We start from the raw sequence: 27,868 nt of genomic DNA, 5'->3' as shown, positions 1-27,868 counted from the left end.
GGTGGGGATGACGTGGGAAGGCCCCCCTACTCACCTGCAAGGTGTGGCCGGGGTAAAGGGTAAGCAGATGGGCTTGCCCTTGCCCCAGCAGGGGCTGGTTGCCCGAGAGCTGTGTGGCAAGCTACTTGCTTATAGACAGTTCCCACACCTAGGTTTCCCTCTGCAGGTCACTTTAAATTGGATTTTTGTTTGATATAATTTAAATAAAGTGGTCCTTGTTCAACCCAAGCTGATGTCTCTGTGTTTTATTTCACCCAACTGCAACAGCCACTATCAAATCTCTAGGTTAGTTTTCAGTTTATGAGACATACCAATGTTAATAACTCATTTAAACTATTTTATCTGAGTTGTTGTATCGATTCAAATAGAATTATCTATTTAGTTGAACATATTTTCTGTTTTCTGATTTCTGAGACATCTCTCATTTTAAGAAGCAAAATCTTTTTAACGTACAGGTATTAAAGGTATTATTCTATTAAACTATTTCAACTGCAGTAGCACACAGAGAGAGTTTTCTTAACTGCGGCTATGGTAGCAGCTTGTACTCATTAACAAAGCTGATTCACAACCCCTAAAAACCTCTTACATGCCCTTACACAGAGTTGCATGTCAATTCAAGAGGTCTTTAATAGTCATCATCTGGATATACATGCATTGATGGTGACATATGTTAAGTAAAAGCTAAATCCATCTTACCAGTCTACAAGTCAAACCAACAACAGCTATAGGTGTCTGTGCTGACTGGGATATATCAAAGAGGTTATACAGCAAAGTCTGGTTCTTATGATGAACAAACAGATCAAACTCTTCTAAGATGAACAGCACAGGGCAACTGTGAGCACGGTCACCTAACACATAAAACAAATTGGTAAATATTGAGACAGTTTAAACTGAAATTTAAATTTGTGTGTTACCAAACACTCTTTATAAGTAATTGAAGGAACTGTGAAAATGAATGAAAATGGAAATGTACTGCCTTCAAGTCGATCCCGACTTATGGTGACCCTATGAATAGGGTTTTCATGAGGCTGAGAGGCAGTGACTGGCCCAAGGTCACCCAGCGAGCTTCATGGCTATGTGGGGATTCAAACCCTGGTCTCCCAGGTCGTAATCCAACACCTTAACCACTACACCACACTGGCTCTCAGAAGGAACTGTAACATAATTTATAATTTATTTATTTAATTTGTATCCCACCCTTCCTCCCAGCAGGAACCCAGGGTGGCAAACAAAGCACTAAAACACTTTAAAACATCATAAAAACAGGTCTTAAAATACATTAAAACAAAACAGCATTAAAAACATTTAAAAAAACAACTTTAAAAAAGGGTTAAAAACATTATTAAAAACATATTAAACAATTCTGACACAGATGCAGACTGGGATAGGTCTCAACTTAAAAGGCTTGTTGAAAGAGGAAAGTCTTCAAAAGGCGCCGAAAAGATAGCAGAGATGGTGCCTGCCTAATATTCAAAGGGAGGGAATTCCACAGGGTAGGTGCCGCCACACTAAAGGTCTGTTTCCTATATTGTGCAGAACGAACCTCCTCTTAAGATGGTATCTGCAGGAGGCCCTCACCTGCAGAGCGTAGTGATCGACTGGGCCATAAGGGGTAAGACGGTCTTTCAGGTATCCTGGTCCCGAGCTGTATAGGGCTTTGTACGCCAAAACTAGAACCTTGAACTTGGCCCGGTAACAGCAACACCCAATTCACTGTTGGAAGGGAAAGCCATCTAACATTTTCCTTTAGATCCTTTATTACAGTATTATATAGTTTATAGGATTTCTTATCCACCCATCACCAGAAGGTCCCAGGGCAGGTTAACAACAAAACAATGATACTATTTAAAGTAAAATTAATACTTAATACAACATCAGAGTAAAGTTAGGTCCAAAACATATACCTCAGGTTTCAAAGGCCAGGGTAAAGAGGTGCAACTTCAGCATATGATGAAAGCTGTATGACAAGGATGCGAGATGCCCCCCTACAGAGAGGGAATTCCACAGAGAATGCTCTCTCCCAGACCTCCACTCCTAACACTTCTGAGGGTGGCAGGACTATTGGGGGAGCACTTCTGCCAATCTCAACACTTGAGCAGGTCTGCAGGGAAGGAGGCAGTCTTTCAGATATTTGAGGCCTGAGTTGTTTAGGGCTTTAAACACCAATGTGAGAACCTTGAATTGAGTCTGAAAGCAAACTGGTAACCAGTGCAGTTGCTTTAAAACAGAGGTTATGTGAGTTCTAAATGGTCACTGCGTTTTGAACCAGTTGAAGTTTCCAAGTCATCTTCAAGGGCAGCCCACTTAGAGCACATTTTAATAATCCAATCTGGAAGTTACCAGAGCACGGAGTATAGCAGCCAACGTAACCAATACAAAAACAGTAGCCTACCACTACAGCCTCAAACAACAACAATGGTCCCATCCCATAGCCCCACTGATTCAAATTGGATTTTCACCATCAGCAAAATGTATGTGCAATTGACTTCCTAGTTGCAGCTCTAGTATATATGACCTTTCCAACACCTTTTACTCTTAAAGACCCAACATATCTGAGATTACTGCCATATTTCATTAACCTTAAACACCATTTCCAAATTTTGCAACCCTTCATTTTCACTGAACACCATAGAACTGAAGATAAAAATGGGTAACATGAGCCCACAACTTTCACAATTGCTACAAAATCCAACTAGCAGACAACTAAGAAAATACTGCAGAGGAAACATGTCTTCTACATCCAAGGGAATTGTAAAACATTGTCTTGTATCAAGAGTAAAATAATGAAAAACCTGTTTTTCTTTACCCCAACTTTAGGTAGTAATAGAAGAGTTCCACTACTATTTTGAACTATGAATTCTTCTTGTATTCCACTTTCTCCCAGGAATTGATCCTTGCTGCCCTCACAACAATCTTGTGACGTATATTAGGCTGAACGTGCAACTGGCCCAATGTCACCCAGTGAGCTTCATGGCTGAGTGGGGGTTTGAACCAAGTCCTAATCTGACATACAAACATAGAAGGGTGGATCCAGAGTTCCCATGAGAGGATATCCATTCCGAATGATGCTCCTGCTGGAGGAAAGGGGGGGGGAGACTTTTTTGTCAGTTCCTCCCCCCCCCACACACAACAGCTTATCAGTAGGGCTGGGAGATCCCTGCAAGTTTATGGGAGACTGCAGGGGGAATTAATCAAAATCACCTCCCTCTTTCTTTCTCCATCAGGAGTGTCCCTTCTGTGAAGAGATACTCTAGATCCAAAGGTAAAATCTATGTGCTTTTATTCCTTTTTCTTAAGACACTGGTGCATATTTTTAAAATATTAGCAAAAACAGGCTGCTTTTATTTTTACTGATTATTAGTAAATTAATTGACATTAAGGATATGTGGTATTCACATGCTCCTTATGTGAAGTCTAAATGAATCTTCAGCTTCAAAGTGTAGCACCCCAAAAGCATCAAGTATTCTATGATTTAAAGTCAGGTTAAGTTTTTCTTCCAAGGTTTTCCCAGTTTCTCCTAAACTCAATTAACTCAGTGATGGCGTAAGCCATAGATTCTTTGTCATTAAACCCCCAAGAAAATGTATTTACCTCTCTTTAATGCTTCAAGAAGAAATGTGAGATTTTCCGCGAAACTTCCCTAAAGAGAGCAACATTTGAATGATTATTTGGTCAATATTAAGATTTAATGTAGAAGACTACAAAGTCCACTGCGATCTAAGACCTTGTTATATTTCAGAGCTTTTAAATAAAACATGCTGTTACTATATGCTATCACAAAAGATGAAGGTGCTTCTACAAAATGTAATGCAGAACTACTAGATGTGATAAAAACCTGGATTTGCTGGACCAATCTCCATCCAAAGAATGACATGTCTTTCCCATGACTAGACATGTAAGTTCCAGTGCATTCACAACTCATACCTGCATTAAGATGTATGCACAAGTTCCCACTTCAAGCTTTACCCAGAAGAAAGCAGATGTACGAGTCATTCACACATTTTGCCAGGCTTCACATTAACATGCAAAGCATTTCCAAGTCATATTCTGCATATGTTTCCTAATTCTTCATACCAAATTACTTCTATTCCTTCAGCAGAAACATTATGTCAGTTTCATTAGGACACATACAGGAAGTGGAAAGAAGGCCAGGCCACAAGGAAGAGTACAGGCAGGTATCACGGAATTGCCGGGATGGTGGCAGGAAGGCTAAAGCTGAGAATGAGTTGAGGCTAGCGAGGGATGCTAAAAGCAACAAAAAGCTTTCTTCAGGTATGTCCATAGTAAAAGACAAAGAAAAGAAATGGTGGCACAGCTACTCAATGAGGATGGCAAAATGATAACAGATGACAAAGAAAAGGCAGAAGTGCTCAATTCCTACTTTGGCTCAGTCTTCTCCCAAAAAAGGGCCTATGACCCTCCCAGGAAACATGAAGTAGAAGGGGCAGGATTGGACCTTGAGATTGATAGACAAATGGTCAAGGAATACCTAATCACTTTGAATGAGTTCAAATCAGCAGGGCCTGATAAAATGGATCCTAAAGTATTGAAGGAACTGGCTGAAGAACTCTCAGAACCGCTCTCTATTATCTTTGCGAAATCATGGAGGACCGGTGAAGTGCCGGATGACAGGAGGAGAGCTAATGTTGTCCCTATCTTCAAAAAGGGCAAGGAGGAAGAACCGGGGAACTACAGACTAGTCAGCTTAACATCAATCACTGGAAAAATTCTGGAGCAGATTATAAAGCAGTCAATCTGTAAGCACCTTGAAAACAATGCAGTGTTTACTAGGAGCCAACATAGATTTATAAAGAACAAATCCTGCCAAACTAATCTCATCTCATTTTTTGATCGGGTAACCTCCCTTGTAGACTGTGGGAATGCTGTGGACATAATATATCTCGACTTCAGCAAAACTTTTGACAAAGTGCCCCCTGATATTCTGATTAGCAAGCTAGCTAAATGTGGGCTGGATGGAACAACTATTAGATGGATCTACAGTTGGCTCCAGAATCGTACTCAAAGAGTGCTTATCAATGCTTCCTTCTCAAACTGGGTGGAAGTAACAAGTGGGGTACCACAGGCTTGGTCCTGGGCCCAGTGCTCTTTAACATTTTTATTGGATGAGGAGGTACAAAGGATGCTTATTAAATTTGCAGATGACACAAAACTGGGGGGCACAGCTAATACCGTGGAAGACAGAAACAATATTCAAAGGGACCTTGATAGGCTGGAGCATTGGGCTGAAAACAACAGAATGAAATTCAACAGGGATAAATGCAAAGTTCTACACTTAGGAAAAAGAAACCTAATGCACAGTTATAAGATGGGGGATACTTGGCTCAGCAGTACAACATGTGAGACAGATCTTGGAATTGTCATTGATCACAAGCTGAATATGAGCCAACAGTGTGATGTGGCTGCAAAAAAGGCAAATGCTATATTAGGCTGCATTAACAGAAGTATAGTTTCCAAATCACGGGAAGTATTGGTTCCCCTCTATTCGGCACTGGTTAGGCCTCATCTTGAATACTGTGTCCAGTTCTGGTCTCCACACTTCAAGAAGGATGCAGACAAACTGGAACAGGTTCAGAGGAGGGCAAAAAAGATGATCAGGGGACTGGAAACAAAGCCCTATGAGGAGAGACTGAAAGAACCAGGCATGTTTAGCCTGGAGAAGAGAAGACTAAGGGGAGATATAATAGCACTCTTCAAGTACATGAAAGGTTGTCACATAGAGGAGTGTTGGGATCTCTTCTCGATCGTCCCAGAGTGAATAATGGGCTCAAGCTGCAGGAAGCCAGATTTCGACTGGACATCAGGAAAAACTTCCTAACTGTTACAGCTATACGACAATGGAACCAATTACCTAGAGAGGTAGTGGGCTCTCTGACACTGGAGGCATTCAAGAGGCAGCTGGACAGCCATCTGTCGGGAGTGCTTTGATTTGGATTCTTGCACTGAGCAGGGGGTTGGATTCGATGGCCTTGTAGGCCCCTTCCAACTCTACTATTCTATGATTCTTTGATTAGTCTATTTATTTAACCTTAGTTTTGATCTCTCATACCCAATCAAGACAATATGCCTGAGGATATGAAGATCATGAAAGCTGAACTGATGCCCATCCCAGTTAGTGAAAACCAATCAAGAGAGATTGTGTCCTTCACCAGCTGACAAAAGGTGTTCAGGGAATACTGTGGTGGTCTTGTATCTGCTCAGAAAACCAGACCTGGATATAGATTCCTTTTCTAGTGAAACATTCAGCAAGCAGTTGACCTCCACTTTGTTACACCACTAGGTTTCTGAAACCCCAACTATCTGATTTTCAGCATGAGTACATCATATACAGAGTTCTCAATTTATTAAATTTTGATATTTTCAGTTTGGGCCTAGGATATCAGATTTCCCTTAATTCTGATGCAGTAAGAGATGGTTGAAGAAGTTAATTAAAATACCAGAAGAAAGTTGTCTTTTAAAGTCTATATTTGCCCTGTTGGCTCTGGTGCAAATTTATTGCAGGTTTAGACAGGACACTTTTGATTTTATACTTCTTCCCAGAAAACAGATTCCATGGCTAATTTACAATACAAAAAAATCTCAAAGTGAAAATTACTTTAACAATGCCCCTCACACTGTTTTATGATTTTACAATATATGGATATAATTACTACACAAGTTGAAAGTGTACCACAATGTGAACTATATATTTCTTAAGAACAGTTAAATGTTTTACTTACAAAAACTTTATCTCCAACCACATTTTCCAGATTTAGCTGTCTTGTAATTTCCTTAAGAGCAATTTTATCATTGGTCTGCAATAACCCTAGAAGATAACAGCAAATACATGCTAATATTCTAGATTTAGAAATCCTTACATAAACCATACTGGGTACATGCAATCTTCTGACAGATAAAAAAAAGTATGTATTTTATATTTTTAAAAATAGCAGCAAGCAAGGAAATTTTCGAAAAGCTTTGACATTAAGTTTCCAAGGATCACATATTCAATTTTCCTTACAGGTGTATTGGCTCCATAGAAGAAGGGGAAAAGGTAATCAGTTCAAGTGTAACAAAGCATGGTTTGATATTCCATGAATGAGCCTTGAGCTTGCATGCTCCCTTGTCTGACTCCTCTTTCCCCTTGAACATTCAGATACTGTCTAGAAACAACTATAGCTACGGTTTGCACACATCCTTTGAACATGAACTGCAAAGCACAGTATGATCATGGCTTGCAATTCTTGGAAGGCAAGTGCACACCAGTTTGCTTGTTCAGTTCAACAGCAAACAATGGTTTGTGCTAAATCGGAAGTGATTGGATCTTGAATGCATGGCATATTCCTGTTCCTTCAAAACAACCCATTGACAAAATTGATCAAATTGAGCTGTATCCAACAACATCAATGCTAAATGGGATGAACTTCCACTCATGTAACAGGACTTCCCTTTTCTCTCCTCCCTCTGCAGCCCCTCCCCATCTACTCTGGAGGACTGGGGGACCCTCTGAAGGAGATTGGGGGATACAGAAAATTGCAGGGTGGAGGACAGGAAGGGGAAATTCCACTGCACACATGACACTGGATACAACCAGTAGTTTTCGTAAAGCTGCCTTATGTTAATGCAGCACTATGAAGGCTTTATGTACAGTTCTATCCCTAATGCCAGTGGATACTATGATTATAATAAGATACTTCCTTATAATTATTAACATTATAGGGTTATACTGAGCAAGGATTGATGCATTGAGCAAGGATTATTAACAGACATGGATCAGTACTAAATTACAAGGTTTAATTAGAACCATTCTGAAGAAATTCTTAGTGAACAAATGCTGTATTACTTACCATTTAAATGAACTTGTAAGGTATTATCCCTTACTTGTTTTCCTTCCATGAGTTTTTTTAAGACATGACATGTTAACTAGAATAAATAAAACATAAATAAAGTAAAACACGGCTAAATACAAATTCTTATGCCATATGCTTACTATCTGACTTCAGAACCTAAAACTGAAATAAGCTTTTATTGTCACTATCTATGCTATTCCCACTTCAGGAATTAAGGATAGGGAAGAAAAAAGGCCGTTTCCAATGTTATTCTTTCCCATTGTATCTCCATGATGCCAAAGATCTGCTCTGGTGGGTTGGGGTATCTTCTGGAACAGAATGGGAAGTAGGAGGAGCAGCTGCTAGGGGGACTTGGCATAAGTATCTCTGTGTTCCTATTTGTGGCAGCCACAATAGATCCACATCCTCTCTGTGAACAGAGAGATTCCTTTGAATCTGAACAAATAATTGGCTATTTAAAGTTAAGACTACTTCTGGCTCCCAATAAAGAACATGTTAAATATATACTACTGTAAACACATCAAGTGGAATATAAGATTTGTTGTGGTTTTTAAAAGTTATTTCATAATTACGACAAGTGAAATGATTGATGGTATGAAAAAGAAAGTTCAGATATTAAGGAACCAGATTACTGGACTTTCTGAAAGTCACACTAGGAAAAACGAGCAGTGTTTTAACAGCATATGCCAAACTCACTTGAATCAGTTATTCAAACAGTACACAAATTTGTCTTTACACACACAAAAAAATAATTTTACAAAAGGAGGGAAGGAGTAAATAGAAATATGCTCCTCCAAATGGACTGTGCTATTCCACAACAGGGCCATCTACCACCAAATGCCCTGTGGGAAGGATCCGGACAAGTTTATGTTTTTATATTGCCTTTATTACTTTATTCTGATTTTACTTATAATGATTTGTACCTTTAAAGGTGGGCTATAAATGAGTATAGTAAATAAAACCAAGGAATTCAGTTTTCTAGGAGGGATCAGTTAGCAAGCATGCTTGATTTAAAAACTAACAGTTGTATCCAATGGCATTTCTCTCTCTCTGCATCCCTTCCAAATCTGTTCCAGATGATTAGGGGACCCTCCAGAGCTGCATGGGCGAGGGGGCAGGGTGGACCAAACAGCTTTCAGTCAGTGGAAGGACATTTTTGGATATAGCCTTATCAAAACAGTACAGTAAAGCTTAGGTAGAAAATAGTTTTATTTTATAAAATTTATACAGCACTTTTTCTGTCCAATAGTATTTTGAAACAAATTTCTTCCTTCTCACTGCAAAGCTAGCATTTTATATCTAGGAAAATAAATTTCACTGGTAACAATTTTCACTCAGAATATTCAGAGACCGATGGGAAAATGGAATTGTTTTGTGAACTCCAATACAGTAAAAACTCTGAACAATGGGGTTACAACTTTTCACATGGGGCTCAATATTCAAAACCTAAATGGAATTAAGTATTACCAGAGTCTTTCCTGAGCCCCGAGGTCCAATAATGAGTACAGAATTGCTTTCACCATGGATAGCAGTACGTTTTAGTAGCTCAAGTAAATGTCTGTGGTGGAGGGTGGGGTGGGGAGAAAGAAAGAGAATACAAATAACTGCAGATGTGGAAGTACCTGGAACCATTTCAGAGATTAAATTTCACCTCAGAGAAACAAAATTACTTTGTTTTTTAAAGAAAGGTCCATTCTACCTCCCTTTATTGTCCCCAAAAACACATGATGACAACTTAGGAGTGGACCACATCTGTCTGTGCAACTCCCATTTATATGCATTTCTGATTCTCAGGAAACTACCGTATATTCCGGCGTATAAGACGACCCCCAACTTTTCCAGTTAAAATATAGAGTTTGGGATATACTCGCCGTATAAGACTACCCCTGCTTATGACATGCAGGTACTTAGCAGGAAAACTGTCACTTATAAACTTATAAATATTAATATTTGGATTGTCCAGTTGTTTTGTTTTTGTGCCTAGGAATTACCACCAAAAACTGGGGAAAGATGTGAGAAATCTTTTTTTTAAAAGCAACATTAAATGCCTAGACTCTAGTTTCCAACACTATGGAGTATTTATTGATTGATTAAGAGAATTTATATCCTGCCCTTTTGCTGTTAAAAACAGAGCTCAGCACAGCTTACAAATATAGTAAAAACAATAAAAATACACAATCAGAGAAAAACAAGCCAAAATGTTAGGAAAAGGAGTCTTTCACACCACATGCTCAGTTCTAAATACTGTTGCAGCAAGTTTTACAAGTTCCTCCAGTATTCCACTGGTGCAGGCACTCAGACATTCAAAGTACTGTATGTTTCTTAGGTTTTATAAAAGCAGAGCTTTGCTTAACTCAAAATTTCTTCTCCCTTTGATAACCACATCTACACAGGTTCCACCTCCATACTCAAAATGAAACTGAGCCTGGAAGTGTACAACAACCCCACATATACCTTGCTAATTCGATTATCAATGCCAGGATGTCTGTCTTATCGACTACTCTCCTGCTCCACACACACACACACACACACACACACACACACACACACACACACACACACACACACACACACACACACACACACACACACACACACACACACACACACACACACACACACACACACACACACACACACACACACACACACACACACACACACACACACACACACACACACACACACACACACACACACACACACACACACACACACACACACACACACACACACACACACACACACACACACACACACACACACACACACACACACACACACACACACACACACACACACACACACACACACACAGCATCATGAAAGACCCAGTCCTGGGCTCAGAAAGAAAATAAATAGCTGGTCCTCTTCAAAGTATTGATAAGCCTCTTGTTTTAATTGAAATAATAATTATAAATTCTTGTTCTTATCACTAATGGGAGTTAATTATCTTGCATATGCTGCTGTTGCTTCTATGGCTGTAACGGAGTGAGGTTAAAGATAAGTGAAATGCAAATAGGAAAAAAAAATACAGAAGGCAGTAACACTTTCCTAAATGTAATACCATACCAACCACAACAAGATTCCTATAAGGCAAAAAACTAAGCATCTCACAACCAGTCAGGATTCCTAACCAAAAACCAAAAGTATGATAAATGAAGAAATATTTATATAAGCATAACTATCAAATATATTTATTATTTACACAAACTGTAAAGATATTTATAGTGCAATCCTAAATTTATTTATTCAGAAGCAAGTCCCAGCGTATTCAATGGGGCTTACTCAAACAGGGACAGAAATGCAATCTCAAGTGATAAGCAACTTCATTCACACAACCCAAAATTCCGAATCATGCCACTTTACACTGTTTTGCAACTGTTTATACTTGTTTTTATGCTTATTGGATTTTAAATGGCTTTATTTCTTGTTGTGAGCTGCCTTGGTTTCCAACCCTACCTCACAGGGGTGTTGGAAAGACTCCATACACACACGCACACACTGCAGATGTATAAATACATACAGCCCATATAATAGTTTATTGTCAAACCAATTGGTCATTGCAGAAAAATCAGTATTAGTTTTTTAAAAATCAGTATTCGTTTCCTACAGAATAAAAACTGCAATACCTAAGTAAGCCCTGCCTACTTGCTTTAAAATAGGTCTGGGGGGGGGCAGAAAGAGAACACAAACACAATTCTTTTTTACATTCACTCCAAAGTCCCATTGATTTTCAGCACATTCATAATCATGTCTACTCAAAAGTAATTCCTACTGAATTCAATAGGATTTACTCTGGACATATGGGATTAGCACTGTTTTTACCCCCAAAAGCAACTATTGGGAAGGTTTTCAAAACACTGCCCAGGATCTGACTCCTACACACAACAGGGGGAAAAACTGAAATGTATATGCCTACCCAATTTATGAGATTTTCAGATAAACAGGAGGGGAAACCACCATTTTCTGGCCTCGCAATGAAGTTTTGCAGACACTGCCACCAAACAAACACTTCACTGATTGGCTGAAATCCTGAACGGGCGGGGTTAAAGCTACGAAGTGCTATACAGTAGTTTAAAAAAAGATTTAACCGGGGCGGGGGGTGCCTGACGTTTTTATATATATCTCGAGAACCGTACCACCTAGAAACTTAATTTTTTTTTTAAATGAAAGCTGAGAATCCGGGCCACTTAAGGGGCTAGCCAGGCGCCGGGTGGCATGCTTAGAATCCGGGTAAAACCCGGCTATCCGGGCAATATGGCAACCCCAATAAGACGACACCCGGCGTATAAGACGACCCCCGACTTTGGAGAAGATTTTCCAGGGTTAAAAAGTCGTCTTATACGCCGGAATATACGGTAGTTCTCTTCTCAGAAGGAAAAGAATTGGTTCGTTAATGAAACAACTGCATGTTTATTGACAAATTCTAACCCAAGATTTGTATGTTCAGTAAACATGTCCCTAAGCCTGCTCAAAGATTAGGAACAAACTTATTTTAATAAGTAAATTTTGACTAGCTTCTTTTGTGATTTTATAACATTTTAATGCTTCTTAACTCTTTCCTTTTTTATGATAGATTATCTTCTGCTGTCTCCTCTTCATCAGAACAATAAATGATAGGTGCCTGGATTACACTCAGCATATTTCATGTCCTACATAAGTTCAAATGATTATGTGTTAGGATCAGAACCTCTATCCCCCTTAATGTAATAGCTGCAATGGTGCTGTCTGAAGACCATGCTACTGAAGAAGATTACAGGACAAGCTTGGCTGTTGCTTTTCCACCACACTAGATGAAGTGATCCATTATGACTGTGATGGCACTGTGATAACCCAATGACGACAGAGCTTCCATTTGATGTCTTGATTAAGTACTAAAGGGAACATTTCATTCTTTCCTTTCTATAAGTTTTGGTCTTTTTAGAGTCCCTGAGACCAATTTTTTTGTGGAGCAAATCTCGGAACTCTTGGCTATCTACTCATCCAGTAGTTAGAAGTCCAGAAGACCAGTAAGGGGGTTGTCTGAAATAGACATAAAGGTACTATTTGCTTACTTGTATTGGAGCTCCATTCCAAACAACTTTCCATTTGGATTCTGAAGACAAAATCTTTCACGTAATGTTCTCTGTACCTGTGGATATTGAGTTACATAGATATCGAACATTAATAACACAGCCAAATATCATTTAACGGGCAATTACTCTATCAGTTTCCAAATTTTATTCTGGGACCTTTTAAAAATATATACTTATTCAGTGTTACCACTTTCTGGGGCAGTATATAACAGTAATGAAATAAAGTGCTGACAAATTGTCGTGTCCAGATGGCATCCATCTGAGAGTTCTCAAAGACCTCATATGTGAAATTGCTGGTCTTCTAACAAAAATATGTAACTTGTCCCTCAGATCTGCCTCCATACCTGAGGACTAGAAAGTGACCAATGTAACACTAATCTTTAAAAGGGATCAAGGGGAAATCCCATAGATTACAGGCCAGTTCGCTTAATGTCTGTCCTGGGAAAACTGGTGGAAAGTATTGTTAGAGATAAAATAACCAAGCATATAGAAGAACAAGCCTTGTTGAAGCAGAACCAGCATGGCTTCTGCAAGGTTAAGTTCTGTCTCACTCAACTATTGGAGTTATTTGAGAATGTCAACAAGCATATAGATAGAGGTGACCCGGTTGACATAGTGTACTTGGACTTTCAAAAAGCTTTCAACATGATACTTCATCAAAGACTCCTGAGAAAGCTTAGCAGTCATGGAATAAGAGGATAGGTTCTCTTGTGGATCAGAAACTGGCTGAGAAACAGAAAGCAGAGAGTAGAAATAAATGGACAGTTCTTCCAATGTAGAAAGTGGAGCCCCCCAAAGATAGATATTGGGACCTATACTTTTAAACTTGTTCATAAATAATCTAGAGTTAGGGGTGAGCAGTGAGGTAGCCAAGTTTGTTGATTATACTAAAGGCTGTTAAAACAAAAAAGGATTGCGAAGCACTCCAAAAAAAACCTCTCCAAACTGACTGAGCAGGTGGCAAAATGGCAAATGCAATTCGATGCAAACAAGTATAGTTACGCATATTGGAGTACAAAATTTAATTTCACATACATGCTCATGGGGTCTGGACTAGTGGTGACCGACCACTAACAAGACCTTAGTGAATAGCTTAATAAAGGTGTTGACCCAGTGTACGGCAACTATAAAAAAGGGGGCAAACTTCATGCTAGGGATCACTAGGAAAGGTATTGAAAATAAAATGCTGATATCATAATGCTGCTATACAAATATATGGTGCGGCCGCATTTGGAACACTGTGTATAGTCCTGGTTGCCTCATCTCAAAAAGGACACTGTAGAGTTGGAGAATTTTCAGAAAAAGACAACCAAAATGATCAGGGGGACAGAGCGACTCCCCTATAAGAAAAAGTTGCAGCATTTGGGGCTTTTAGTTTAGAGAGAAGGCAAGTAAGCTGGGATATGACAGTATAAAGTATAAAATTATGCATGGCATGAAGAAAGTGGATAGAGCTTTTCCCCCCCTCTCATGATACTACAACTCGGGGACATCCAATAAAGCTGAATGTTGGAAAATTCAGGACAGACGAAAGAAAGTACTTCTTCACAAAGTACACAGTTAAACTACTGAATTCGCTCACACAAGGTAAAGTGGCAGCCACCAACTCGGAGGTCTTTGAAAGAGGATTAGACAAATTCATGGAGGATAAGGCTATCAACGGCTACTAGCTATGATGACTATGTTCTTTGTCCATAATCGGAGACAGTATGCTTCCAAATACCAGTTGCTGGAAACCACAGGAGGGGAAGGATGCTGTTGTACTCAGGTTCTGCTTGCATGCTTCCTATGGGTATCTGGTTGGCCACTGTGAGAACAGGATTCTGGGCTAGGCAGGCTACCGGCTTAATCCAGCAGACCCTTCTTATGTTCCCACTTGAAAGATCACCTTACTCCATGTATGTCCACTCGACTGCTTCAATCTGCACAACTGGCAGGTGTTACAGGTGCCACACAATAGTCATTCCATGCTTGTAATAAATGTATCTTTTAGCATGGCAGCACCTACACTTTGGAACTCCCTGGGTATTGGCATTAAGCAGGCACCTTTGCTATACTCTTTTTGGCACCAGCTAAAAACATTTTTGTTCAGGCAAGCCTAGTCAGACATGCAGAAGCTGACATGGATTTTTAGCTTAGCTGTGAAATTTAAATATATTTTGAGTTTTCAACGTAGGTGTTTTTAATGTCTTTTATTGACAATGCTAATGTGCTTTTTTGGTAAAAGTCTTAGAGGCGTCACAGAAATATATAAACTTCGTTAAATAAAAAAAGCTTTGCGTTGCACTAATACTGCAGAGAAGCTGTAAAATTATTGCTTCTGAAGCATGGCATCATCAAAGCAAAAGCTGGTTTTTAAAAATATTGAATTGGACCAAATATCTTCCTGTGAAAGGGGAAGAGAGGAAGGCCTGCACCTTCTCTCGCTGATAGCCTCCTGAAAAGGTTCCCAAGGGCTGGGGATGCAACTGAAAGGGGTGAGCTGTGAAGTGAATCACTGAAGGGAAGATCACAGAAAACCTGGCAGAGGTCTCTGGGTTCAATGGATTGTAATGATTATAAAAAAATCAACAAGTGTTACGTTTTAAGAGAAAACATGTTTAAGGCAATGTAAAAACTTGAATGACATGCCTTTAAAAAAGTATTGCCTCGTATTAGTAAACAGACATAAGGAATTAAAAATCATAAAATAATTGGACAAAAACCTCAAATGTGTGTCCCAACAGCATTTGCTAAATAGCACAATATAGATTACATGAGTTATAAATCACATGGCAGCTGTAATCAACTGAATAAATACTACATGCATAAGTTCAATCAGTTGGTAAGCAGTATGGTTTTGATAGAATTTATGAGAGGTGTATGTGTGTTACACACACACACACACATGAGACACTGATTGAATCCACGCATCCCTCCAGAAAACAGGTTAAGACAGTCGTGAATAGACAGATTTACACAGCCCACTGCTGCACATGCATAATTTGTACAAATGAGCTCCTGAAGAAACAAGACTTCATGTGCAAGTAGGACATACATATCTACCGCTAGTCACTAAATTATAACTTTGTATCTCATATTCAAAATTTTTTACTAACCTTTGAGATACATTCCTGATTTGTAAAGCTATCCTCCTTTAGCTTGCGTTTGCTCATTGTAATTCAAAGCCTAAAAAACAAACATTTTATATGACAGCAGAAGTTCCTTATGCACACAAGGCTGATATTACATCCTGACTTATAGCTTATTATTCACAGAATCATAGAATAGTAGAGTTGAAAGGGGCTTATAAGGCCATCAAGTCCAACCCCCTGCTCAATGCAGGAATACAAATCAAAGCATTTCGACAGATGGCTGTCCAGCTGCCTCTTGAATGCCTCCAGTGTCAGAGAGCCCACTACCTCTCTAGGTAATTGGTTCCATTGTCGTATAGCTCTAACAGTTAGGAAGTTTTTCCTGATGTCCAGTCGAAATCTGGCTTCCTGCAGCTTGAGCCCATTATTCCGTGTCCTGCACTCTGGGACGATCGAGAAGAGATCCCAACACTCCTCTATGTGACAACCTTTCATGTACTTGAAGAGTGCTATTATATCTCCCCTTAGTCTTCTCTTCTCCAGGCTAAACATGCCTGGTTCTTTCAGTCTCTCCTCATAGGGCTTTGTTTCCAGTCCCCTGATCATCTTTTTTGCCCTCCTCTGAATCTGTTCCAGTTTGTCTGAATCCTCCTTGAAGTGCAGAGATCAGAACTGGATGCAGTACTCAGGATGAGGCCTAACCAGTGCCGAATAGAGGGGAACCAATACTTCCCGTGATTTGGAAACTATACTTCTGCCTAATATAGCATTTGCCTTTTTTGCAGCCACATCGTACTGTTGGCTCATATTCAGCTTGTGACCAACGACAATTCCAAGATCCTTCTCATATGTCGTATTGCTGAGCCAAGTATCCCCCAGCTTATAACTGCGCATTCGGTTTCTTTTTCCTAAGTGTAGAATTTTGCATTTATCCCTGTTGAATTTCATTCTGTTGTTTTCAGCCCAATGCTCCAGCCTATCAAGGTCCCTTTGAATTTTGTTTCTGTCTTCCACGGTATTAGCTGTGCCCCCCAATTTTGTGTCATCTGCAAATTTGATAGGCATGCTCTGTACCTCCTCATCCAAGTTGTTAATAAAAATGTTGAAGAGCATTGGGCTCAGGACCGAGCCTTGTGGTACCCTACTCGTTACTTTGAGAAGGAACCATTGATAAGTATTCAACACAGGGGTGCAAGAAAAGGCTGAAATTTTCTTACTTGTGGTCCCCTGCAAATCACACATCCAACATTAGAAGACTGCCCTCCTGCAAGAGGTTGTAAAATTGTGTTGTTTTAAACTTCATTTTTGTCCCAGCATGGCTAGTGTCAGGTTTGAGGGAGCTCTGGGTAAACGTGCCCTCCAAGCCCCAGGAAATTAAGATAGCGCAGCCACTTTGCCTCTTGCCAGGTTAAGCATCACCATCCATTTCTGCAGTGGTCCACCACTGCTCAATGCTGCCTCCCCGAATGCCACAGTTCACTTGCCATTAACACTGTAATTCTATTTACAGACATAGTACACACACCTGAAAAAGTGGAACTTACTTCTAAGTTTTAATTAAATTACTTCTAAGTAACACTATTAAGTCAAGCTTTAAATCTAAGCTTAGACAAAACTGGTATTTGAAAAGTAGCAGTGATATGCTCACAATACAGAGAAAGTACACATGGAGAGGAAGCAAGGCTTTTAATTGTTTCTGAACGATACCCTGCCAGCATCACTCTTTCACAAGCCAGTTTTTCAGATACACCTAAAGTCAAATTTCCCTCAGCTACAAACATGATTAACGGTAGTTCACAGCTATCAGGAGAACTGATAGTGACAGTGGTTACAAAGCTCAGACATTTTTCAGTTTATTTGTACAATTAAAGACAGGCTCATTTCACAGGAACCATAGCTTTTAGAGGACGGCAAATTTACAAAACAAAGAGATATTCAGGACTGTTAATGTTCTTATAGAGCTGCTTTGAAAAAGATAAACAAATAACACACATTATTTAAACTATGTATAACTCACCCTTCATCAATACAGATGCCAGAGCAGGAGGCAGAACACAAAATAAAAACCAACCAAGTAATAAAATAATACAAAGAACAATACAAACAAATAAAACAGCTAAAAACAGGTTAAACAATAGTCAACTTACAAAACTTAAAATGTCCAGGCCAATAAATAACCTTGCAGCAACATGAAAATGGAGGTGCCACTAATATCGTTAAGAGGAAGGCATTCCACAGAGTGCCTCATGGAGAAGACTCAATCATGAGCTTCTCCCAACAGTAGAATATGGAGGAGAGCCTTGTCAGGAACCTTCCTGTCAGGGTCCCACCTCAGGCGCCACCTGCTAGGATCCCGCCTGTGGTCACCACCTTGTCACAGTCCCACCTCAGGGTCCTGCTCTTTAAATGGTTCTCACCAGCTCTAGCAAAGATCTCTCAAGATCCCACTGCTAGGCAGCACCACCAATCACTCCCAGTAATTCAATATTGCCTTGAGACTGTGCCTTAGTCTCCTCCTGGCTTATTGCTACTTTGTGTCTGGGTGCACTTGCACGGCACAACCCCCCTGTATCTTTGTGCCTATAAAGCAGTGATTCTCAAACGGTGTGCTAGGCACACTGGTGCACCCTAAGAGGTGGCTAGGTGTGCCTCAAATATTATGAACGTATATTTTAAAAATGAGGAGAAACCCATTTGTATAGGGTAAGTAATAGTTTTCTATAGTTTATTTTTATTCATAGTTTAAAATATATTAATATATTTTTATTTTGTACATGAAGTGCGCCAGAAATTTTTTATATGTTTTACAGTGCACCGCGAACCAAAAAAGTTTGAGAACCACTGCTATAAAGAATACCGCCCTGGGTTGCTCAGAACCTGATGATGTTACACTATCTCTTCACCGCTGCCACCACTGATACTGTTTCCCAACCTGCCCACTCTTCTGGTCTGTGTAACCCAGCCAAGGATCAGGCATTCTGATAAACCAAGAAGTATTTATTTATATACACAGGGAATAACAAGATTACTTAAAGGTATTGTTAACAAGCGTGTGGTTTCATAAGTTGCGTTACTCTTTATGTTTCTAGCCGTTAAACCTGCCTCACTCCCCGCCTAATCCAATCCAACCCAAAAAAACCAACTCCAACCTCCCTCAGAACTCCCACCAACAGAACTCTCTCCCAACCGTCATCCCCTCATTTATACCTTCAGACACTCAAACGCTCAGCCAATCATAATACAACATTCTACAGCATTCCAGCCCATGTACTTCCCCCTCTCACTCAGTCTACTTACCATATATACTTTCATAAACCCGCACTTACCATATTTACAGTATTATAAATACAGGGGCATCACAAGCCTCTCCAAGATAAAGATATGGGCAGGCTGCTATAGAGAGAGACCTTTCAGGTATTTGGATCCCAAATCATTTAAGACTTTAATGGTAAACACCAGCAGTTAGAATTGCACTCCGAAGCAAATGTAATTTGTAATTTGTAAATTACAAATGTAATTTGTAAATGTAATCCGAAGCCAGTGTAATTTGTTTAGAATCAGTATAATGTGATTCCACCCAACTGTTCTAGTTAACAGTCTGGCAACAACATTCTGTACTAATTGAATTTTCTGATTCACCCCACATTACAGTAATCCAAACTGGAAGTTTGGATGGATTACTGTGGCCACACTATTCCTGTCCAGGGACATTCATAGCTGGTGAACTACTTGTAGCTGGAAAAAGGCACTCTGTGCCACTGAGGCTATCTGGGCTTCTAGTGACAATGTTGGATCCAGGAGTACCCCAAGCTATGCACCTGTTCTTTCCTAGGAGTGCAACCTCATCCAGAACAGGCTGCACCCCTAATTCCTAGACCAGTCCAGCAACATCTGCAGGGGTATAAATTGTAATTGCTGTTTTTTAATAATGTTGTAATTGCTGTTTTTTTAATAATGATATTTGTTATTTAATTTTTGTAAATTGTATTGCCTTCATTGATGTATTTTTATGCTTGTGCCTATTTTTTTGTAAGCCACCTTGAGGGCCTTTGGCCAAAAGGCAGGGTAGAAATAAATTTAATAATAATAATAATAATAATAATAAATGAAACCCATTTACCCACAGTGCCTCAATCTTGTCAAGATTTAGGCTCAGTTTACTGGCCCTTATCCAGCCTATTACCAAACCTAAGCACCAGTCCAGCACCTGCACAGCCTCTCCTGATTCAGATGATAGAGAAAATAGCTGAGTGCCATCAGCATACCAATGACACTTCAGTCCAATGATGATCTTACCCAGCAGATGTTTTTAAGAGCATGAGGGTCAAGATGGGACTTTACAACACAACTGCCATGGAGCAGGTAGAAGCCGCCCTGCCTTATATTAATTTTTGAAACCAACCCTGCTGGTTGGAGCAGAGCAACCATATTACTGTGGCCACAACTCCCATTCCAGACTGTCAATTCAGTAAAGTACTATAGTCAATGGTATCAAATGCCACCGAGAGACTGAAGGGAATCAACAGGGCCGCACTGAGCCACTATCACTTTCTCATTCCCGGGATATTAGCCAGTAGGCAATAATTATTACAGTCTCTCGGGTCCAAAGTGGGCTTCTTAAGGAGTAGTCACACAACTACCTCTTTCAAGGTGGTCGGCATCTTGAACCCATCCAGCCAAAACTCTCTGGCAAGCAGTTAATGGCCAAGAAAGGCAAGGTTCAAGCATGCATACTTGTATGTATTGGCTGTACATACAGTGGCATCAAGTTCAGCCACTCTTGGAAATTGTATTAGATATGTTATGGGGGGCTTCAAATCGAGAAGGAAGGTGGTGGAAATTGCTCCCACCCACCCCCCAAGCCACAGTGTTGCTGTCCAACACTTATTAGAACATAGTGAGATTACTGGTACCTGGGTCATGGTTAATCATATGACCATGTCAAAAATATTCATGAACTTGTGTCCAGTACTAATACTGCTCATCACTGAACCTCAATTAACTCCTAAACTACAAAATATCTTGAAAAAAATAAATAATGCTCTAGTAATTGCTCAACAGCGTCATTAAAACACTCTATATATTATAACTACATCATCCTCTCACATCCATATAACCTCACTGGTGGATTGTGAATATTTTTTGCTTGTCGTATAGGATTTATTTCCCTGCATATTCATTGTAGAATTATTTTACTCTTATTTGGATTAGATTTCTACCTGATATATGGAAGTCAGTGCATATGTTATATGATCTTTTTTCTTTTAATTCAAACAGCTTCTTTATACTGTTTTATATGAATTAAATTTGATATGTTTACTCCAATATAAATTTTACATTTCTTTTATCTTTAGAAAAGGAAAAACAACACTTTACAGTAAACAACTCCAACCACATGTTAATTTTCATTTCAAACCCAGCCCACTTTGCTGTACTCATCTCATGGCAGCTGGCTATACCTACCACGCACTCGTTTATGATCATGTTCATACTCATCCAGACACACACTTTTCATTCATACCATTGGCTGCTTAAAGTATTTCAAAAAATCAACCTTCTTTTGATTGGTGAAAATCTCTCACATATTCCTAAAATTATGAGGTCTCAGTCCTTATTTTATTATCATACTATTATATTTATACAGCACCATCAACATATATGATACAAAGAACAAGAAACCTGGTCACTACCCTGAGGAGCTTATAATCTACTACTTTCATCTAGAAATGAGTCTGGAGCAATTTACACAACACATGCCAAGTAGCACTGAGAGTTGAAATGGGAGACAATTGTGCTGACAAATCTGACTGACAAAACTGAATCTTCAAGAATGGCACCTCTTTCTCAAAAGTAACGCACATGCTATTCATACCACCTACATGGGATTTTCAAATATCAGGTCCTGCTTGCGGGCTTCCCCCAGGCACCTGGTTGGCTTCTGTGAGAACAGGATGCTGGACTAGATGAGCCACTGGCCTGATCCAGCAGGCTCTTCTTATGTTCTTAAATACTGTATCATTACAACCAACCTCTGGTACTTATTTTTTATTTTTAACTGTGTCCTCAATTTGTTATGAGCCTTCAAGTCGATTTCAACTCATGGCGACCCTATGAATCAACGACCTCCAATAGCATCTGTTATAAACCACCCTGTTCAGAACTTGTAAGTTCAGGCCTGTGGCTTCCTTTGTGGAATCAATCCAACTCTTGTATGGCCTTCCTCTTTTTCTACTCCCTTGTTTCCCCCAGCATTATTCTCTTTTCTAGCGCATCATGTCTTCTCATGTGTCCAAAGTATGATAGCCTCAGTTTCATCATTTTAGCTTCTAGTGATAGTTCTGGTTGAATTTGTTCTAACACCCAATTATTTGTCTTTTTCGTGCTCCATGGTGTCTGCAAAGCTCTCCTCCAACATCACATTTCAGATGAGTTTATTTTTCTCTTATCCACTCAGTACTTAACAGTTTATCTACTTAGCGACAGGTGGGGTGAGAGAAGAATCTATATGATTATTATGATTTTGACTGGCTGGTGTAAAAGCATAAAAAGGTGCTTAAACTCTAGAAGGCACATCCCCTCTCTAAAAAGCTATGATGAGTGCACAAATTTCATCTTGGGTATAGCATTATGGAGGTTGAGAAGAAAAGGGGTTGAACTTAATTTTTAACTAGCCATATACTGCATATCCAAACGTTTGCTTGTTTCTGTCCACAACTTCCAGAAAACCTAGCCACAGATTAAAACAGCTCATGAAGTAGAAAGTGCAAAAATCCAATAGATCCTTAAAACACTCTAAACAGAGGATAAAATATGTCATCAGGATTGGTGCAGAATTGCACCAAGTGTACATCTTTTCCCCTGTCACAGCCTCTTCGTCTTCCATCACACCCACACCATGCAGTTAACAACCGCATCTGCTGAAATTCTGCACATTACCACAACCCATTCTCTCATCCATCTACCGAATATCCTTTACATGACAGGTAAAAAAAGAGAGTACACCTGTTCAAGCTTCTCCATCCAGAAGAACAGCCGTTGAGCGCACCCCCCCTACTTATCAGGTAGAGCGAGATACTGTAGAAGAAATACCGGCAGCCACAAAGGCGCGGTTGAACTACCTCGGAACCACCATCCCGACTTAACCGTAAAGGAACCGAATTAAAAATGAAAGAGGTGATGAAAATTCTAAACTCAGCCCCACACAGCTTGCTAGTCCACGCAGCTCCCGCGCGCCCACCTTTCTTCCTTCCAAAACGCGCACTAGACACTCCTCTGACCGTCAAGCACGACTCCCACCCGCCGCCGTCGTTACTTCGACTTCTCGTCGTCAAGCTACAAGAGCCTCCCAGGAACCTCCGCGCGCAATTCTATCACATGACTGCATGAGAAAATATATGCGCGCGCGAGTATATATTTACATGCACAATACCAGCTCTGTGTCTCCTCCAGACTCTACTCCTTTTCGCCTCCGCCCATTTACTTACTTCCGCTTTACCCTCTGATTTCCCTCCCGCAATTTCCGGTCTCCCTCCCGTCCATCTTCGCGGAATCCTTTTCCGGGTTCGCTTGCAGCGCGGAGCATTGTGGGAGGCAACCTTCTTTCCCTCCCCCTCCTTCAACCCAGCAAGCTCCCTTGGAGCGCATGCGCAGTGACAGCCTCCCATCTTTCTCCCTGCCAGAACCAGAGCCTCAGCAGTAGCAGCAGCTGATGATGAAGAAGAGAGAGAAGGGGGAGATTGGGGGACCTTTTATTTATATTGTTAAAGGGACAGAGCACTAATTCCACCTTGAATTGGTTTGCGGGGAGGGCTTGGCCTGAACGAGATTGAGTTTCTCCCCCACCCCCAGCCTAGCTAGAGGATCCCAGAGAGACACAGTGAGAGAAGGAGAGTTTCTTCCCCCGCTTTGGCCGTCAGAGGAGAGAGAAGAGAGAGAGAAAAGAGAGCAAAAGCCTCTTAGCAACACAGTCCCCGTCTCCTTCTCTACTACTATTGCTACTGCTGCTGCTTTTTGGCCCTGGCTGGAGACACCTCACCACACACAGGAGGAGGAGCAGCAGCAGCAGCAGCCAGTTCACCAGCTCCCCCCATCCCCCTGCTCTCCCCTCCTCCCCCTTTATTACCCTTTGTGTGTCTCTCTCTACACTGCTCCAGGAAAAGAAATAAAAGTGGGGTGCAGCTAAGGTAAGCCTGCCTATGTATGGGAAAGGGAGGTAAGGCAAGCAATGCCTTCTACTCCACAATTTCACTCTGAGGCAAACAGATCTGGAGGGTGGGAGGGCGGTTGTTTTCTTCCTTAGCCCTTCTCTTTTTACTTTTGACGATAAGAAGCAGTTTGATTGTTTCTTGGTTGATAAAGTGGTGGTTTTATTCTTGTTCTGTTGTGGTTGTTTTCTTTTTTAGAGAAACAGAGTGAAAGGTGCTAGTGTAGTGTTTGGTTCTGAGTAATGTAGAATATTTCTCTACAATTTTTTGCTCATTCATTGGGTAAAGGAAAATATCTTATTCTGTGCTCGTGTCTTCTGTTTGTTTATTCTTTACTATGTAATCCACTGTTATTAATTTTTGTTTTGTTTTATCACTTTGGGGTTTTTTGTGTGTGTCGATGTTTTGCTTCTAGTATACACAGAAATCTTTTAATTTGGTATTTGTATATCTGTGAAATATTTCTTTCTTAGTATCTATTGTTGGTCGTAGTCTTGGGAAGTTTCTGTTATGTAGAGAGACAGATGTTGTACCAAAGGATGAGTTAGAAAAGACTTTCTTTAGCTACCCACTCTGAAGTGCCTACATAGTATTTGAATATTTTGTGTTTAGTAATATGAAATTGAAACACCTGATCGTGTGTACTTAGATTATTTAGGTTATGTCACTTTTAAGGTCCTGACACTGCAAAGGTTTTTATGCTTGCTTCCAATAATTAATCGATCTGTTTAGCATGATTGTGGCTGATTAAAGGATCAAGGTCTAAATAATATATTAAGAAGCTGTTCTTAATATTATTTATAATGTCACCTGTTTCTGCTAAGAACTCTCATTTGTTTCTACAGATTAGTTAAGAGTCTAACTTGCTTATTTAGGGTGACAAGTATTTCTAGTAGCATAAGAATCAAAATATCATCCCAGCCCCATATATGCTTACTTATTTATAAGTGTCATTGATTTGGAGTAATTATTTGCTGTAAGGAAGTTTAAGATTGCAATTTGATCAATTTAAATTCTAGACTTTGCAAAAGTGAAATAGGGGATTTGGAAAATATGTTCACTATAATAGTAAGTCACATTTTGTACCACTTTGGCAGCTCTGTTGTGCAGTTATTATCTTTGTGTTTTTGTTCATTTAAAGTAGGAGGATATTGTGCGCTTTGGTGTACTAAAGCCTGCAAGGTGTGTTTGAACTGTGAAATGTGCACAGATGGCCTATGCATTTCAATAGGCCCAGGGAATCTGACCAAAGTAACATGCAGCTTGATACGTGATGTTGCCTTACTATGTGAAGTGAAGTCAGCAAGTGATTCTGGCCTTCTCAGTACTATCTCGGATAACATGATTTGTTGGCAAAAAGTATCTTTTCTAATCATACTGGCAACATAAAACTAGTATTTTTGATCAAGTCAGAGACATTTGGTGAAAGGCAAACTTGGAAAGTTTGTAGAAAAACTTGAGCTGAACCTCTGAAGAACAGCTTACCTTCGGTATTTAAAATGTGAAAGCAAGGTAACTTTCTCTTTGAAGAACAGAAAAACATATTTATTTTATATGGGTATGTGTGAAGTAATAATCACTTTTATATGGATACTAATTCTTAAACAAAATTTCAGTCTTTAGAAAACGTGGGCACTCAATTTAGTTCTGGAATGGCCTTTCTATTAATACATTGTTTTTAATGGCTGTTTTTTCTACTGAGGTGCATCATACAGAGAGAGAAATCTGAGCTGAGTTCAGTATAACTTCAGATATTGCACTGACTTAAGGTTCATCCATACAAAACAGGGTTCATGAACATTATTATCATACAAAGAGAATTATTTAAATTTCTTTACTGAACTGAAGAATTTTGGAGGTAGATAAATAATATAGTGCAGCTTCAATTATCTGTTGATTAGAAATCTGAGGGATTATTAGTGTAGTAATCTGACTTTTTATTCAAATTTTACCTCTTCAATCAACTGATTTTAACAGTTTGAGTTCAGGGAAGTCTAATGAAAATGACTTCATTCGAAGTGAATATGTGTATGGTCAGAATTTAATGCTGCAATTCTGTATATGCATAGATATTCAACCTCACTGAATGTCACAGAACCTACTCTGAAATACATACATGGCATCACACTTTTACAGAGTTCATAAACAAATATACATATTTAACTTTAATTATGAGCTATTAACAAAACAGTAGACTTTACCATATGGTTAGCTCTTTTTTAATCTTATCCTTTATTTTTACTTTGAAAATTCAAGAGAGCTAACAATTCAAAATATCAAAACAATATTTCACATATCAAATAATCCCCAAGTTAAACCCAATCATGAAAACTGATAAAAACAAATCAATAAGTAATAATTGAACAGCTGTACGGTCCTCTAAGACAGTATAAGGTATACAGATTTGTTGGTGGAACTAAGTCTCAGAACAAGAGTATTTATACAGGCAGGAAAAGAAGCATTTGAGGACCATAGCTGAGTTGTACAGCGTATTTTTTGCTTGAAAACATTTTCAGGATCAATCTCTAGCATCTACAAGTAGGACTGGGAAACAGATCTATTGAACATTTGTGTAGGATTCTATTTCGGAAAGGGTTCTTTTTGTTTAAGAACTTCGAAGAAAGTGTATTTTGCAGGCATGAAGAGAGAACTTGGACACAGAACTAAGGTGGTACAAGAAAATTTGCCCCTTTTTATCATTAAGATTGATTAAGGAATTCCTCATCACACTTCCTCATCCTTACCCTTTGAAATGCTTCTTGGATATCACTTAGGTGATTGATAGTCCTTAAACCATACAACCCAGATTAGTTTGACATAAATAGGACTGCATAGTAAACATGTTTTAAGAATAGCAGCCATAATTCTTAAGATGTTTACATTGTAAGATTTCTTGTAGCTGAGAAGCCTGTTGGAAAGCCTGGTGTCAGTCCAATCAAAACTTCTCTCTCTCAAACACGTCCAAATTATTTGATCAGTTGAATCCTATATATATTAATTCAGGAATAAGTTCTACGGACATTAATGGTGCATCCAATAAACATGGATAGGGTCTCACAGTTCAGATTATACAAGTATTCTAGGTTATATGTTCTTGAAAAATCTTTGGGCTTTTAAATGTCAGTTATCAAACTATGAACCGGCTTAAGCTTGTTCTCTTAACAGTGGCATTTTTAATGTTGCACTTGTTTTGTGGGTGGTTCGCCTCATCTGAAATGTGTGGTCACAACTGTAGCAAACACTGAGAATGAGCCAGAGTTCTTTTGCTTGTGAAAAAACTGTTTGGGCCAGTCCAATGAGGACAGGACTGATCTTATAGGCATTGCCTGGCTAAGCTGTCAAGTGTCACTTTAAAGTTTAAACTTGCAGCGCCTGTGTTTGACGTTTGTAAAGTTTATTAGTTTTGCAGGCTGTTTCGTTGTTGACTGGCCCTATAGATTAAACTCCAATAATATTCTGAATACTATTTTGTGTCAGCCATACTACATAATCTGGCTAGTAGCCCTTGGGAAGCAGTATTGTTAAAGAATTCAGGAAGCTGCCTTATACAGAGTCAGACCATTTGTCCATTTAGCTCACTGTTGTCCGCACTGATTGGCAGCAGCTTTCTGACAGCCCTAACTTGGAGTTTTTGAGGATTAAACCTTGGACCTTCAGTTACAGCA

At 39.5% G+C, this 27,868-nt stretch overlaps 2 protein-coding genes across 11 annotated transcripts in view; one reads left to right on the top strand and one right to left on the bottom strand.

The window, feature by feature from the left end:
- Positions 1-23,557, bottom strand: part of ORC4 (origin recognition complex subunit 4) — a 33,413-nt gene extending 9,856 nt beyond the window's left edge. Inside the window, exons 1-8 of one of the 6 annotated variants that reach the window (XM_061608845.1) lie at positions 23,484-23,557; positions 16,024-16,093; positions 12,905-12,981; positions 9,315-9,405; positions 7,845-7,920; positions 6,738-6,823; positions 3,592-3,640; positions 697-848 (exon numbers count right to left, since the gene is read on the bottom strand). In XM_061608845.1, the coding sequence (XP_061464829.1) occupies positions 697-848; positions 3,592-3,640; positions 6,738-6,823; positions 7,845-7,920; positions 9,315-9,405; positions 12,905-12,981; positions 16,024-16,080 (588 nt within the window). In that variant the 5' untranslated portion in view covers positions 16,081-16,093; positions 23,484-23,557. Of the gene's footprint in view, positions 1-696; positions 849-3,591; positions 3,641-6,737; positions 6,824-7,844; positions 7,921-9,314; positions 9,406-12,904; positions 12,982-16,023; positions 16,094-23,001; positions 23,172-23,236; positions 23,389-23,417 lie in introns of those variants that run through there. The other 5 variants (XM_061608843.1, XM_061608844.1, XM_061608842.1 and 2 more) reach the window with 5 other exon arrangements.
- The window catches only part of MBD5 (methyl-CpG binding domain protein 5), a 185,803-nt gene continuing 181,485 nt past the window's right edge, over positions 23,551-27,868 (top strand). For 3 of the 5 annotated variants that reach the window (XM_061608839.1, XM_061608835.1, XM_061608836.1), the window contains exon 1: positions 23,551-24,182. The gene's annotated coding sequence lies outside the window, so the exon portion shown is untranslated. The remainder of the gene's footprint in view (positions 24,183-27,868) is intronic. The other 2 variants (XM_061608841.1, XM_061608840.1) reach the window with 1 other exon arrangement.

Source organism: Rhineura floridana, chromosome 2, assembly GCF_030035675.1.
Source record: "Rhineura floridana isolate rRhiFlo1 chromosome 2, rRhiFlo1.hap2, whole genome shotgun sequence".
Taxonomy (NCBI): domain Eukaryota; kingdom Metazoa; phylum Chordata; class Lepidosauria; order Squamata; family Rhineuridae; genus Rhineura; species Rhineura floridana.
Note: the sequence above shows the minus strand (reverse complement) of the source record. Positions and strands in the feature narration are given on the sequence as shown.